The sequence below is a fragment of the Gadus morhua genome, chromosome 4 (assembly GCF_902167405.1).
Source record: "Gadus morhua chromosome 4, gadMor3.0, whole genome shotgun sequence".
NCBI lineage: Eukaryota > Metazoa > Chordata > Actinopteri > Gadiformes > Gadidae > Gadus > Gadus morhua.
Window position 1 is genome coordinate 6,429,659 of NC_044051.1, and position 14,334 is coordinate 6,443,992.

General features: G+C 50.6%; 1 protein-coding gene across 1 annotated transcript in view; it reads left to right on the plus strand.

Moving 5' to 3' along the window:
• slc41a2b (solute carrier family 41 member 2b) overlaps positions 1–13,208 on the plus strand; it is a 24,122-nt gene extending 10,914 nt beyond the window's left edge. The window contains exons 7-11 of the mRNA XM_030355299.1: positions 664–811; positions 1,966–2,045; positions 4,929–5,060; positions 5,339–5,487; positions 11,610–13,208. Of these exons, the coding sequence (XP_030211159.1) occupies positions 664–811; positions 1,966–2,045; positions 4,929–5,060; positions 5,339–5,487; positions 11,610–11,795 (695 nt within the window). The 3' untranslated portion in view covers positions 11,796–13,208. The remainder of the gene's footprint in view (positions 1–663; positions 812–1,965; positions 2,046–4,928; positions 5,061–5,338; positions 5,488–11,609) is intronic.
• The last annotated feature ends 1,126 nt before the right edge of the window (positions 13,209–14,334 follow it).

Genomic DNA, 14,334 nt, shown 5'->3' on the forward strand with positions numbered 1-14,334 from the left:
AGCGTGTATTTGAGGGCTTGTGTTCTGTTCTGTTTTGAGCGTTTTGAGTTTTGAGTTGACTTCAATGGAAAAGTGGTTTATAAATTAAACAAATTATCATTGTCACATTAGTGCCCAGAAGCATGAATGGATTAACTACTGTCTGAGTGGTACATGCTGTTCCCAAGACAACCTTCTGCCATCCTTCCGGCGTTCTGGGCCACGAGCAAGGCATGGAGAACATGAAGATGAAACACGTGAAGAACGCAAAGAGCCAGAATAGCACGAAGAACATGAACAACACAAAGAACACAAGGAACATGAACATGAAGGACACGAAGAACAAGAAGAACCTGAAGAACAAGAAGAACTTGAAGAACACGTAGAACATGAATGTGAAGAACTTGAAGAACACGTAGAACATGAACGTGAAGAACATAAAGAAGCCGTGTAAGCTAGCCGTGTAGCTTACACAGGTTAGCTGAACGCTCTTTCGCGGTTAACTTAAACCTCGTGTAGCGGTTAACTGAACGCTCGTGTCGTGATTAGCTTAACACTCGTGTACCGCTCCGTCTTTGATCAACCTGATCTCTTAATGCGCCCTGAAGTCCTTCCGGGACTCTAGTCCCCTAAAAAGGTCCCGTAAGCTGACTGTGTGTGTGTTGTGTGGTCCCCTCCCTCCAGACACCTACCCCTACGTGTCCTTCCTGGTGTGTGCCTTCTTCCTCTCACTCACCCCTCTCTGGATGGTGATCTCCTCCAAGCACCCGGCCAGCCGCCAGCTGCTCTACTCTGGGTGGGAGCCCGTCATCACCGCCATGGTCATCAGCAGGTAGGGGGAGTGTGTGTGTGTGTGTGTGTGTGTGTGTGTGTGTGTGTGTGTGTGTGTGTGTGTGTGTGTGTGTGTGTGTGTGTGTGTGTGTGTGTGTGTGTGTGCGTGCGTGTGCGTGTGTGTGTGTGTGTGCGTCTGTGTGTCTTTACTTGCGAGGACCCCAGTGTGTGTGTGTGTGTGTGTTTGTTTATCTTTACTTTTGAGGACCCCAGAGTGTGTGTGTGTGTGTGTGTATTTGTGTGGTTTTGTTTATCTCTACTTAAGGAGGGCAACACTTCCCCATCCCAGTGCGGTCTCTTGGTCCAGTGAGAACCTCGCTCAAGCTCTAGACTGAGCTGCTGCTGCAGCATCCTGCAGCCGTGTGCAGGCCTCCCTGAGGTCCTCACTGTAGCACTGATCATGAAGTGTTTGTGTGTCTTTGTACTCTTGAGCCCCCCCCCCGGAAGGGAAGTCTCAGTCCCCCCCTTTGACTTTGATCAAAGTTTGAAGGGATTAATTCTTCTGATCGCCGGAACTGGGGGGCCTCACAAGGGTGTGTGTGTGTCCCTCTGTTTGTGTGTGTGTGGGTCCCCCTCTGTGTGTTTGTGTGTGTGTGTTTGTGTGTGTGTGTGTGTGTGTGTGTGTGTATGTGTCCCTCTGTTTGTGTGTGTGTGGGTCCCCCTCTATGTCTTTGCGTGTGTGTCTGTTTGTGTCCCTCTGTGTGTGTGTGTGTGTATGTGTCTGTTTCCCTTTGTTTGTGTGTGTGTGTGTGTGTGTCGTCTTCAGGGGGCTACGGTGGGCTCTCGCCGGCTGCTGTGTCTGATGAGTCACTGCACTAAACAAATTGGCGCTCCACGCCGTGATTACCCTTCACTGCCCTTGAGCCTGGCAGCTTCTCACACGTAGCAGGGGAACGCTAGCGCTGTTAGCTCCACTCTCTCTCTCTCTCTCTCTTTCTTTCTTTCCATCATTTTTTTTTACCCTCTGTCCCTTCCGGCAGAATCCGTCTCCCACAGTCGTTCCCAGCAACTTCTTTAACCCACTCACTCCCTCCCAAAGAATCGAACCAAACAGTGTTCATTTAGAGGTTTTTCCACTCTAAATAATGAGTCACACATTCACACGCACACTCAAACACACACTCCGTCTCAATCGTGTCTCTCTCCGTGCCCCAGCATCGGGGGGCTCATCCTGGACAAGACGGTGTCAGACCCCAACCTGGCCGGGATCGTAGTGTACACCCCGGTGATCAATGGTGAGTCTGCATCAAGACCTGACACACACACACACACACACACACACACTCTCACACACACACACACACACACACACACACACACACACACACTGACGACGCACACGGCCGTACAAATACACACACACACACACACACGAGCACACGCGACCGTCAGCGACCGAGCCGCGGGGCAGTCAGTCCATCGCAGGACAAGCTTTTAATGAAAGGCCTCTAACGAACGACAGATGACGACTAATTAATTAATGGGAGAGGACTTACAAGATGAAGACGTTTGGGCTGTCGTCCGTTTCTGAGATGAGGGGGGGAGACGAGGGGAGTCGAGAGCGAGACGGGCGGAGACAGACGATGGGGAGACTGGGGGGGGGGTGAGACAATGGGAGACGAGGGGAGGACAGGGGGAGACGAGGGGGGAGATCTTAGGAGAGACAAGGGGGATACCATGGGGAGACGGGTGTTTCGAGTGCAGCTCCGTCCTACGTCAAAGGGACTCAGAATCATTTGCAGTCGGGGCTTTTGAGTAAACGGCGCTAATAACAATCGAGACATCAGTGGCATGGAAACTATTCTCCTCGGTCTCCCTCCAACCGAAGGGAAGCTCAGTGTGCGAGCCGCCTCCTTTTCCATTCACGGAACCAAGCACCCGAAGCGCGAGCGAGTGGGAGGCGGTGTGAGCAAGTGTTTGCAGCGAAGGCGTGCGTCAGCGTGCGACGATGACACGGGTTCAACACAGACGGCGAGGTGTTCCGCGAGGTGTTTGTCTGAGCGTCTGCCAGCCTCTTCTCTCTCATCAGCCAGGACTCGGGCTCACGGCTGCAGTCCCACACCACTGGTTCGATCGCCCCGTCTGGTGTTTCCAGTGCTGGTTAGAGCGTTCCGTCCCCCTGATTCCCTCGTCTGCCCCCCCCCCGGAGGCCCGGCCTGTTTGTCAATTAGAGGAGACGAGCGTTTAATGAAAGGCCGTTAATGAACGACCGGCAATTAACGGAAGCCAAAGATGATTAACAAGTGGGGAAATCTTGCGGGTCGTGATTGGTTTTCCCCTGCCTGAGGTGTGTGTGCACGTGCACGTGTGTGTGTGTGTGTGGGCTCGTGCATGTGTATGATATTCCATGATGCTGGTTTGCAGGCTGTGAGGCAGACAGTCAGACAGATAGATAGAGAGGCAGGCAGAGAGGCAGGCAGGCAGATAGACAGACAGGCAGATAGACAGACAGAAAGACGGACACAGGCAGGCAGACAGACAGACAGACAGACTACTCTATCCCAAGGGGCTGAGGAGCCGGCCGAGATGCCTGCACACACACACACACACACACACACACACACACACACACACACACACACACACACACACACACACACACACACACACACACACACACACACACACACACACACACACACACACACACCCTGCTGTCATGCCCTGCTGTCGTGCCCTTCCCCTGAACCACCTCCCTCTCTCTCTCTCTCTCTCCTCCCTCCCTCTGTCACATCCAGTGACCTGAATAGGCCATGACACCACTCCCCACCCTACCTCAGCTCCCTGCTGTGATGCAAACACACACACACACACACACACACACACACACACTCCTTCCCCCCCCCCCCCCCCCCCCCCCCCCCCCTGCCTCCTAAAGGTCTTGTCGGTGTGGCGTCAGAGTGACAGAACATCCAGGTACTGGCCGGGGTTAATTGGCCCCCAAAGCCCTGGGGTGGGTGTGTGGGGGGGTGATGTGTGATGTCATCATGTGCAGGACTGCCCGTGGTGACAGAAGACGGGCGGTCCGATCGGGGACGGTCGCTATGGTAACCGGGAGCTGCCGGCTAGACCTTGACACGCGTGTGTCACCGCCTTATTTATTCATTCTTTCATTTATTTATTAATGGAGCCATTTGGTGCGCATTCTACTCGTTCAGTGAGTGGGGGTTGGGTGAGGCTGAGCTGTGTGTGTTGAACAACTGTCCCAAACCACATCATCATCATCTCTCTATGTCGGACTGGAATACTTACCGTTTACCTTCTTGGGGAAGCAGGTTGAGATGGAGACTCTGGTGAATCCGAGGTCACACTGCAAGCCAGCGTTCTTCACCAGCAGATAGTGAATCAGCTCTTTGTAAAGCGATCTCCCAGGTGGATGATTCAGAATACGGCCTTGTTCTGCTGCGTGGAGGGGCGAGACCTTCATAGTAGTCATATTTCTGAACAGTTGTGTATCAGTGGTGCGACATCCAGCCCTCAGCAGCAGGTTAAAGTGGTCTAGAACCCACCTGAGCGGGGGGGAAGGCACCAGCTGAAGGTTCGAGGGGGAAATGTAGGGGATCACTCGTAGGACACAAGTTTACTTCTGAGTTCTTCCACATAGGGATGGTGTTGTTCAGGGGTAAACCAGCGGGCTTCCCCTAGGCTCCTTTGTCCTCCATCACACCGCTTCTGTCCTCGCCGTGTCACTCCGAACGATGCCTCGCCCAAGAAGACAAAACCTCGGAACAATACCTCGTCTGGGTTTGAAGTTTCAATCAGCTGTGCACCACTCTGTGTCGGCTCGGAACGGCTTTCCATTCAGCCTCCTGCTTTTACAAAATGTCTGATCGCTGCTCTGTTACCTCCTGTCACATCCAACTACATATCGTGACAGAGTTCTGATCGTCTCCAGGTGTAAGTGTTCAAATGTCAACGTTGAATGAGAAGATAAAAAAAAACAACTAGACATCACTTTTTATTTTTCAAGCAAGTTGCCAAAATACATAAAAGACCAAGCGTTAACAGACAGACATGGCCAAAAACATATTTAAAAATATATATATAATTAAAATAAAAACAAGAACAACATTGGGTGATTGATGTCCTTTGTATTTAAAACCGTTTTGTCTTCTCAGGTATCGGGGGTAACCTGGTGGCCATCCAGTCCAGCAGGATCTCCACTCACCTGCACATCCACTGCGTCCCCGGGGAGGTGCCCCCGGAGGCCAGAGGCTGCTACTACCCCTGCCGCACCTTCTACGGCACAGGTGAGTCCCGGCCCAACGCTCACCTCAACCCTCTTCCCATGGGACTCTAACCCGTCCAGGCTCCTAGACTGATGCACACAGCCGCCATCTTGGCTCCATCTTGGCTCCATCTTGGCTCCATCACACAGCCGCCATCTTGACATAATATACTAATAATGGAAATGATATGAAAAAAAAACATTTCAGTTGCTTTAATTGTTGCCGAAAGACATTTTCAGGTTGTCAATTTTGAATCTAATTTTTTTTTGATTCCCCTCTTTTCATTGGCCACTTGACAGGAGCCAATCACCGCTCGGCCCAGGTGCTCGTGCTATTGGTCATCCCAGGTCACCTGATCTTCCTGTACACCATACACCTGATGAAGAGCGGCCACACCACCCTCACCCCCATCTTCATGACCGTCTACCTGGCCGCCGCCCTGCTACAGGTGTGTGTGTGTGTGTGTGTGTGTGTGTGTGTGTGTGTGTGTGTGTGTGTGCGTGTGTGTGTGCGTGTGTGGGTCTGGGTGTGTGTTATTTTCTGGCATTATTAATAATAAATTAACAAAGTTTATATAATAGTTTTGGGAATTTAAAATTACACTGGGAATCCAACACACTTCTATCCCGACCTGCATGGACAGAGACAGAGCTGTATGTACCTCGAGAAATCTTCGGAGAATCCTCCTGATTGAATGATTACCTTGAAGGAGAGTTTTTGTGTCACGGGGTTCAACCGCCCCGTGTTACGCCTTTGATCGTCCTGATCCTTTTAAGCGGCGGAGAATTCCTCTTTGGAATTCTAGTCACAGAAAAACGGGACCAGTCTTAAAAAAATCGAACAAGCACCTTTTCTACAATTCTTGCCCTTGATGGTCTTTGATGGCGGGGGACGAGTGTGTTCGTGTTCGTCAGACATTCCTGGAGCTCTGTGGGCATTCAGGGGGGGGTCCGGTTTCCGGAGTTCTTGACCCTGAGTTTGTTTGCTTGCGTTTGATTTGAGGGGAATTATGCACGGCAGCGTCCTCCCGGCTGACTTGAGTATGAATCAGAGCCTTCAGGCCTCACTTGTTCTCTGTTGGCTCTGCCAAGGCAGTAGCTTCCCTGCAGGAATGCAGGGAATTCGCCGGCTGTTTATTTGTGCTTGCTGCTTGTCGTTTGCGTGGCTGGGGAGCCTCTATGCTGCTGTACTGATGGGCTGTTAGATCGGTCATAGCCTAGCATCATGACGTCTGGGTACTGGGAGTGTTGGGAATGCTGGGAGCTGTGGGAGAGCAGCTCTACAGCCCTTTACGATATACCCTACAGCGCCCTCTGTTGGGTGGCTCCAGTAGTGCACTGCCACTCAGATTACATTGATGTTCCTGGCTGAATCATTTCAATCAAAAATCCCTACACTTGCATGAATCAGGTTTTCTTTCCCCATCCCTGTGAGAGATGTTCCGCTGACCACGGTGATGGGACACCCAATGTTTTAAAATGCCGGTGCTAATGCAAAGCTTAGGGCTGGTTTCTGTTGACCAAAGAGACGACCTGAACTTGTTTTTGACGTTTTTTTTTTAAACCCAAATCTGATGTGGATAATGGAAAGCAAAGCATAAGCTCCTCGTGTCGTGTGAAAGTTTCGTGAGGGCTCTCCGCTCCGGTCTATTCAGAACAACTGTAATCCAACCAGTAACACGCAGTCACGCGCGGCAGGTGTCCTTTATCTCGGGTGGATTACCCTGCTGAACCTCGGCTCTCTGTGAGATCGGAGGCAGACTCTTGATACTTTAGGACGTTCCCTTCTGACTCTGAGACAAAGCTCTGGCGCTCCCATCGCTGGACTAGGAGGAATGGTAAATGGACTGCATTTACACAGCGCTGTTCTAACCAGTGGCCACTCGACGCGCTTTGCAATACCGCCTGACATTCACCCATTCATACACACATTCACACACCGACGGCGGTGTCCGCCACGCAAGGCGACAGCCAGCTCGTCCGGAGCAGTCAGGGTGAGGTGTCTCGCTCGGGGACACCTCGACACTCGAGCCGGGGATCGAACTAGCGACCTTCCGGGTTACCAGCCAACCCGCTCTACCCTCTGAGCTAAAAGATGAGAGCTGTCGAGTTTGAAGGGAAACAGGCATTACAGTGATGGAGAGGGCGACGAAGCACTGTCAGCACTCTGACTTTACATTCTGGGGAATCGGAAGAGCGATCCACTGCAGGCGAGGAGAAACTCTGAAGTCATCATCTCACTTTGGCTCGTGTGTGTGAGTTGTATTCATCAGCGCGTTGCTCTCTACTTTAATTGAATCCTCTAAAGGGCCTCTAGAGAGCGAGAGGAGTTCTGTGTGTTTTCATAAACTAGTGTATTATTTCTTGTGACATTTCTTGTGTTGATTGAGTTTATGATGGCGCTGCTAAATAATAGGAAGACTTCGGCATCACCGAATAATATTCAGGGCGTCCGTGTCTGTAAATGATATTTTGGGGTAAAGTCCTGTATATGTAACTCTTGAATCAGGATACAACCATATCCACCATCAACATGAACAGGAAACCAGGAACTTCTAATGAGGTCCACACACACACACACACACACACACACACACACACACACACACACACACACACACACACACACACACACACACACACACACACACACACACACACACACACACACACACACACACACACACACACACACACACACACAAACACAAATACAAACACACACATGCATACATACAGTATACACATTCATATTCACATACACATACACACATACACTCATACTTATACACATACACATACACACAGATTCCTGGTTGCCGTGGAAACGGTCCGATGTGAGTGAAGGGTGTGGAGGAGGTTAGCGGTGGGTCGCTTGGCACCTGATTTGACATTTACAGACACGTTGCCGGGGGCGACGGCAACACCGGTAATGATTCCGTGGAATTATTCAGACAAAACAACCAAGATAAATAAACATCCCACTGGAACTCGCAAACACTTACTTTAGTTATTGTCTGTAAAAGCACGAGTTGGAGTTCAGCCCTGCCTCTATGCCAGCTAGCTCTGCTTATGGTGAGTTAGCAGGGGTGTTTTAGTCCACCTTTACCCCAGTTACAAACAACGATTGGATAGTATTTACTTTCATTTCTAACAGTACTGGATTTTGAAATCAACTGAGACCGATACTGTTCTGCGGCGAATTGAGCATAGAGTTTCTTGGTTGTCAAGGAAATATCTGGTCATAGTTCTACTTGACGGTCTGGTGAAGGTTCGATGTGTGGGGCATTGATCTGAACCGTAAACAGGCTGAGTTGTCCCGGTGGTGAACGTTAAATCACACCCTCAGAACCAATCTGGATCCTGTGTACAGCAGTGTTGCAGAGCTGTAAGTAATATCCTCATCATCACTATTCTATTCAGTTAGATGTAGTCCTGTAGGCAGACTGGGGAGAAATTATCTATTTTCCACAGAAGGTGAAGTACTCTTTCCATTCCTCCTCTCCTTGGCTTTACTAGCACCCTCTTCTCGGTTCCTTCCTGTCTCTCCTAATACACTTAATACACACTTACACTTTGTCTCCCTCTGCCTTTCTTTGCTCTCTCTCCCTCACCCTCTCTCCTTCTCTCCTTTCCACTTCTCTCGCCCTCTCGCTCCCTCTCTCCTTCTCTCCTTTCTACTTCCCTCCCTCTCTCTTTTTTTTACTTCTCTTCTGCGCTCGCCCTCTCTCTCTCTCCCGCCCTCTCTCGCCCTATCTCTCTCTCTCGCCCTCTCTCTCTCTCTCTCCTTTCTACTTCTCTCATCCTCTTTCCTCCTCTCTCTCTTACGATGGCTCCAGCTCTCCTCCTCCTCCTCCTCATCATCATCGCCATCGTTTGATCCCTCTTTCATGTCTCAGGTTGAATGGAGCTGTGGCTCTAAATGAAGCGGTCAGAATCTGCGCTGAATTCCAACTCGGCCTCTGTGTGATGTCTCTTTGTCTGCTCGGCCAGAGGGGCGGTGCTGGGAAAGATACGGGTCTAATCTCTCTCGCTATCCCCTCTCCCCTATCCGCTCTCTGTCTGTGTCTTTGTCTCTCTCTCCCTCTCTGTCTCCCTCTCTCTCTCTCTGTCTGTGTGTGTGTCTGTCTGTCTGTCTGTCTGTCTGTCTGTCTGTCTGTCTGTCTGTCTGTCTGTCTGTCTGTCTGTCTGTCTGTCTCTCTCCTTCTGTCTGTGTGTGTGTGCTTGTCTCTTTCTCTCTGTCTGTGTGTCTCTTTGTCTCACTCTCTCACCCTCCTGTGTGTCTCTGTCTCCCTCTCTCTGTGTCTCTGTCTCCCTCTCTCCCTCTGTCTTTGTGGGTCTGTGTGTGTCTATCTCTCTCTTTCTCTCTCTCCTTCCCCAGTAGTGAAAAACAAACTGCTTGTAAAATATTCTGGTGTTTTCGTTTGATGTCCTGGTAGGTCAGGTGTAATTAAAGAGATGGACACAAAGTATACTGCAGCAATCGAGTCGATCAGCAAATCAAATCTCTCTCTTTCTTTCTTTTCTCTAGTGTTTCAGACGTGAACAGGGAGCTAATGAACACAGTGGGAGAAAAGCCTATAATTCAGTTATTTTATTAATATTTGATCTCTTTCAGGAAGGTGTTTTTGTTTCAACCTCTGAAATATTGACTGATTCTCTGTCTCTGTCTCTGTTTCTGTCTCTGTGTCTGTGTGTGTGTGATATTATTTTCTTTCTGCCTCTTTGATTGTGGGAACATAAAGGGCTGTTGAGTGTGTGTGACTGATTCTGCATTAATTAGCCACGGCAGCATTAGTCTGAAGTAGAGAAGTGAACAGCATCGAGTGAATAAACACGACTTCAACAGACGAGGTTAAGGGGCCGTATGCACGATGTAAGCGCAGCCGTCACTACAGGGCAATTTGTCAGAAACGGCCGAGCCAGCCGTGAGATTGCCGTGAGTGCAATGATTTGAGAGGAATCTCCGTTTGGAGTCGGCGGGCTCTGAATGAGACCGTTTTGAATGTCATTAGTGCCCAATCAGGGCGTCTCTCCGCTGATTGGTTCGGAGAACTCATCTGGCCTTTCAATCACGGGTTCCGTCAAACGAAAGGCTCTCTGCTCCCGTCGGATCTCTCCTCTCTCTTCACGACCCGTTCATCTCGGAGGAGCTTCAGCTCTTCATGAGGAGGGTCCCAGTGGTACACACGAACACACACACACACACACACACACACACACACACACACACACCATCAGCCTCTCCCTGCCGCTCTCCTCTGATGGCTCTCATTAGGAGGACTTTGCCGCGATCAAAGACGCCGGCGTTCACCGGGCGGCGGTGGCGCGTGAATACCAATGTTCCCCCGGCAGGCCGCAACGGGTCTGAGCGGAGGACAATGTTGTTGGGGTTTTGGTTGGGTGTCATTTAGCTTGTTCCTGTACGAAGAGAGCGGCTCAATATGTGTTTCAATTTCTGACCTAGAGTGTGTGTGCGTGTGTGTGTGTGTGTGTGTGTGTGTGTGTGTGTGTGTGTGTGTGTGACGCCAATTAGGGCGAGCAGGAGGAGAATCGATAGCGCACACTCCTTCAGTCGTCTCTCGGCTCCTCGTAGCTCTCGCGCCGGCGCCCTCCTCCCTGTTTGATCCAGATTGTCTTGTCGTCACTGAGCTCCCTCCCTCACCCCCTCCCTCACGTCCTCCCTCCCTCACCCCCTCCTCCCTCACCTCCTCCCTCCCTCACCCCCTCCCTCACCCCCTCCTCCCTCCTCCCTCCCTCACCCCCTCCCTCACCCCCTCCCTCACTCCCCTCCTCCTCCCTCAACCCCTCCTCCCTCACCCCCTCCTCCCTCCCTAACCTCCTCCTCCCTCACCTCCTCCTCCCTCACCTCCTCCTCCCTCACTCCCTCCTCCCTCACTCCCTCCTCCCTCACCCCCTCCTCCCTCTCCTTACTGTCCAGGTGAATCATACAAGGCAAAAGAAAGTCGTTTTTCTCTGCAGAGATCAATCAATATAGTTATTAAGTAGTGTGTGCTTGTGTGTTCGTGTGTGTGTGTGTGTACATCAAAGCTGCAGAGAATGATCGCTCTGTCTCTGTTTCTGTCCCTGAGATGTCTCCCTCTCTTTCTGTCTCTCACTCTCTCTCAATTCGATCCGAAGGCTTTATTGGCATAAAAAAGGCCTTTCTTTATTTTGCCCAAGCAAAACGCGAACAAGAACATAAATACCACTATAATAACAAATAGTGGTACAAAGAAAATAGACACAATAATGCAGTGATGATCTCTTTGTTAGTTCTCTCTCTCTCTCTCTCTCTCTCTCTCTCTCTCTCTCTCTCTCTCTCTCTCTCTCTCTCTCTCTCTCTCTCTCTCTCTCTCTCTCTCTCTCTCTCTCTCTCTCTCTCTCTCTCTCTCTCTCTCTCTCTCTCTCTCTCTCTCTCTCTCTCTCTCTCTCTCTCTCTCTCTCTCTCTCTCTCTCTCTCTCTCTCTCTCTCTCTCTCTCTGTGTGTGTGTGTGTGTGTGTGTGTGTGTGTGTGTGTGTGTGTGTGTGTGTGTGTGTGTGTGTGTAACCGGGTGTCCCTCGCCCCCAGGTGCTGCTCCTGCTGTGTATAGCGGACTGGATGGTCCACTCCATGTGGCGGAGCGGCAAGGACCCCGACAGCTTCTCCATCCCCTACCTGACGGCGCTGGGCGACCTGCTGGGCACCGCGCTGCTCGCCCTCAGCTTCCACTTCCTGTGGATCATCGGCGACCGCGACAGCGACGTGGGCGACTGAGGCCTCCGCCCCCCCCCCCCCCCTCCGCCAAGTTGACCCACGCCGACCTCTGACCTCCGACCGCCCAACGAGGCGAAGGAGACCCCATACCTGGGTGGGAAGAGACTGCTCCCAAGCCCCGCCCACCCCCCTCCCAAGCCCCGCCCACCCTCCTCGAATGCACCTCCCATCCCGCACCTTTACACATTTGGACCCCCCCGAACCGCCCGTCCGTGGGCATCTGTGTTACCGTGGAGACGGTGAAGACGCGTCTCATGGTTCTTCTGTCTTCTTCCATCGCTGTGATCCTCCGCCCTCATTGGGCCGAGACACAAGGGCGACGCCCCGTGAACCCGTTACCAAGGATACAATAAACGACACAAAACCGCACCGACGCAGTAGCCCCCGCTGTAGCCCCACCTCCCCCCCCTTCAGCACTCACGCTAGCTAGCCACAGCCGCTAATAAACATTGGGTTTATGAAGAGTGTGTAGCGGAATCGCACCCACACACAAATTAACCAGGGTTGGCTAATAGACAGACGGACGGACGGACGGATAGGTTTGGAGTCTGTACTCCCGTCTCTCTTTCATTGTTCATTTGGCTGACGTACACTGTGGTGTGTACACACACACACACACACACACATACACACACACACACACACACACACACACACACACACACACATACACACTGTGTGTGTGCTCCAGTGTCATTACCAGGCCGTGCCTCGTACAGTGTGTTATTTCTGGCTCAGTCTGTCGAAGGAACATTCGTTCGCTCTCCATCCGGGGAAAGACCAGTGTTTACAGTTTTCTTCCCGACAACACACAGTAGCTGGGAGCGGCCATCAGGGTGTTTGTTAAGAGCGAGGGGAGACTCCTCGCCACGGCGTGGTTCCGCCCGGCCTGATTCAGGCGGTGTGGCCGCTGCCCAGTCAGCCAACGCTAGAACCGACAGACCCTGGGTCAGGCCGGGGCGGGGTCAGGAGAGAAGAGGCCTCTGTTGAATCAGATCAAACTGACAGCGTCTCGCCTCAAGAGATTCTGTGGTCGGACAAGTCTCTTGTCTCACCATGAATGCCATTTCTTTATAATTTTCTACTGTATTGTTATAAATGTGCGGTGCAAATTACTTTTCTTTTTACAGTTTTGGTTTATACTCGCTGTGCGGTCGTTTTTTTTTTCGTCTTTCATTTCCAGATCCAATAGACTTTCTGTCTTGAGCAATCATGTTTAAAGGTTTGAGGTCTTTTTCATACCCTTTCATTAAATAACTTTTTACCGTGCACTTTGTTGTTATGCATTATTCTGTTTAGATTTATTATTTCTCATTATAATTTTGTCTTTTCACCAAAAATGCATTCCTTTTTGGGATAAATGTTTAGGCGTCTAGTGGCCGTCATGTTAAATAAAGTCACAGGGACCGGGAATCTTTGCGTTTGTTATTTCTGAGTTGTACATTTCCTGTGAAACATCCCCTAGCTGCACTTTGATTGGCTTATGAGGATCAACCCATTATGTCCAGGAATAGGGGTGGTCAATCTTCTTACACCTGCAAACTCAATTATAGGCCCCCTATTGGATCTCCTAACCCTAGAACTAAAACCCTACCCATTGCAACCCCTAACCATAGAACTACAACCAAACCCGAAAACACTACCCATTTGACTATATTATTTATTTACATTGTTTATTGGTTTGTTTCAGGGGCATTGCACACTAATCAACATTCAAACTAAGTTAGCCAGAGCTAGTCTGAGGGGCTAGTTTACATATGTTGTGCCTGGCCAGATATTCAAAAGGCAACTTCAAATTACAGATAGAGACTGGCAGACCGTGGCGTATCCCTTTAATGTTCTCTCTGTCCCCTGAAATAGCTTGAATGTCGTCCCTCCGGTTCAGCTCAAATCAATGGAAGGCTGATGGCTAAATGTGCAGAACAAATGTTTCACAGTGCAACAATTTAATGAATTGTTTGTTCCCTAGCGTATAAAATGTTGCTCTCGGCCTTGCGTATCGTTTTGGTCTTCTAAAGTACATTGTTATTCAGCGTACGGAACAGAGAATCTGTTTCCAGAAGGGCTCTCGAAATGACTTTTTATTTTCAAACTTGATTTCAAACGGTGCACTTCTACCCTTCAACCTCAGTGTCAAAGTACTGTGATGCAGTATTTCTTGAGCAGTGTGTGTACCTCAAGCACCTCTGGACATTACTGTGCATACATCTGCATTATTGAGCAATCGACTAATTAGGATAAGTCTCTCCCTCTCTCTCTCTGTCTCTCCCCCTCTCTCTCGCTCCCCCTCTTTCTCTCTCTCTCCGTCGCTCTCTCTCTCTCCGGCTCGCTCTCGTCCTCTCTCCCTCTCTCTCCCTCTCTCTCTCTCTCTCTCTCTCTCTCCCTCTCTCTCTCTCTCTCTCTCTCTCTCTCCCTCCCTCTCTCTCCCTCTCTCTCTCTCTCTCTCTCTCTCTCTCTCTCTCTCCCTCTCTCAGACCCAGGTCCACCGGGGCGGTCGGCCGGTCGTCCAGTCGGTGGACGTGATGATCGCCATTGTAGA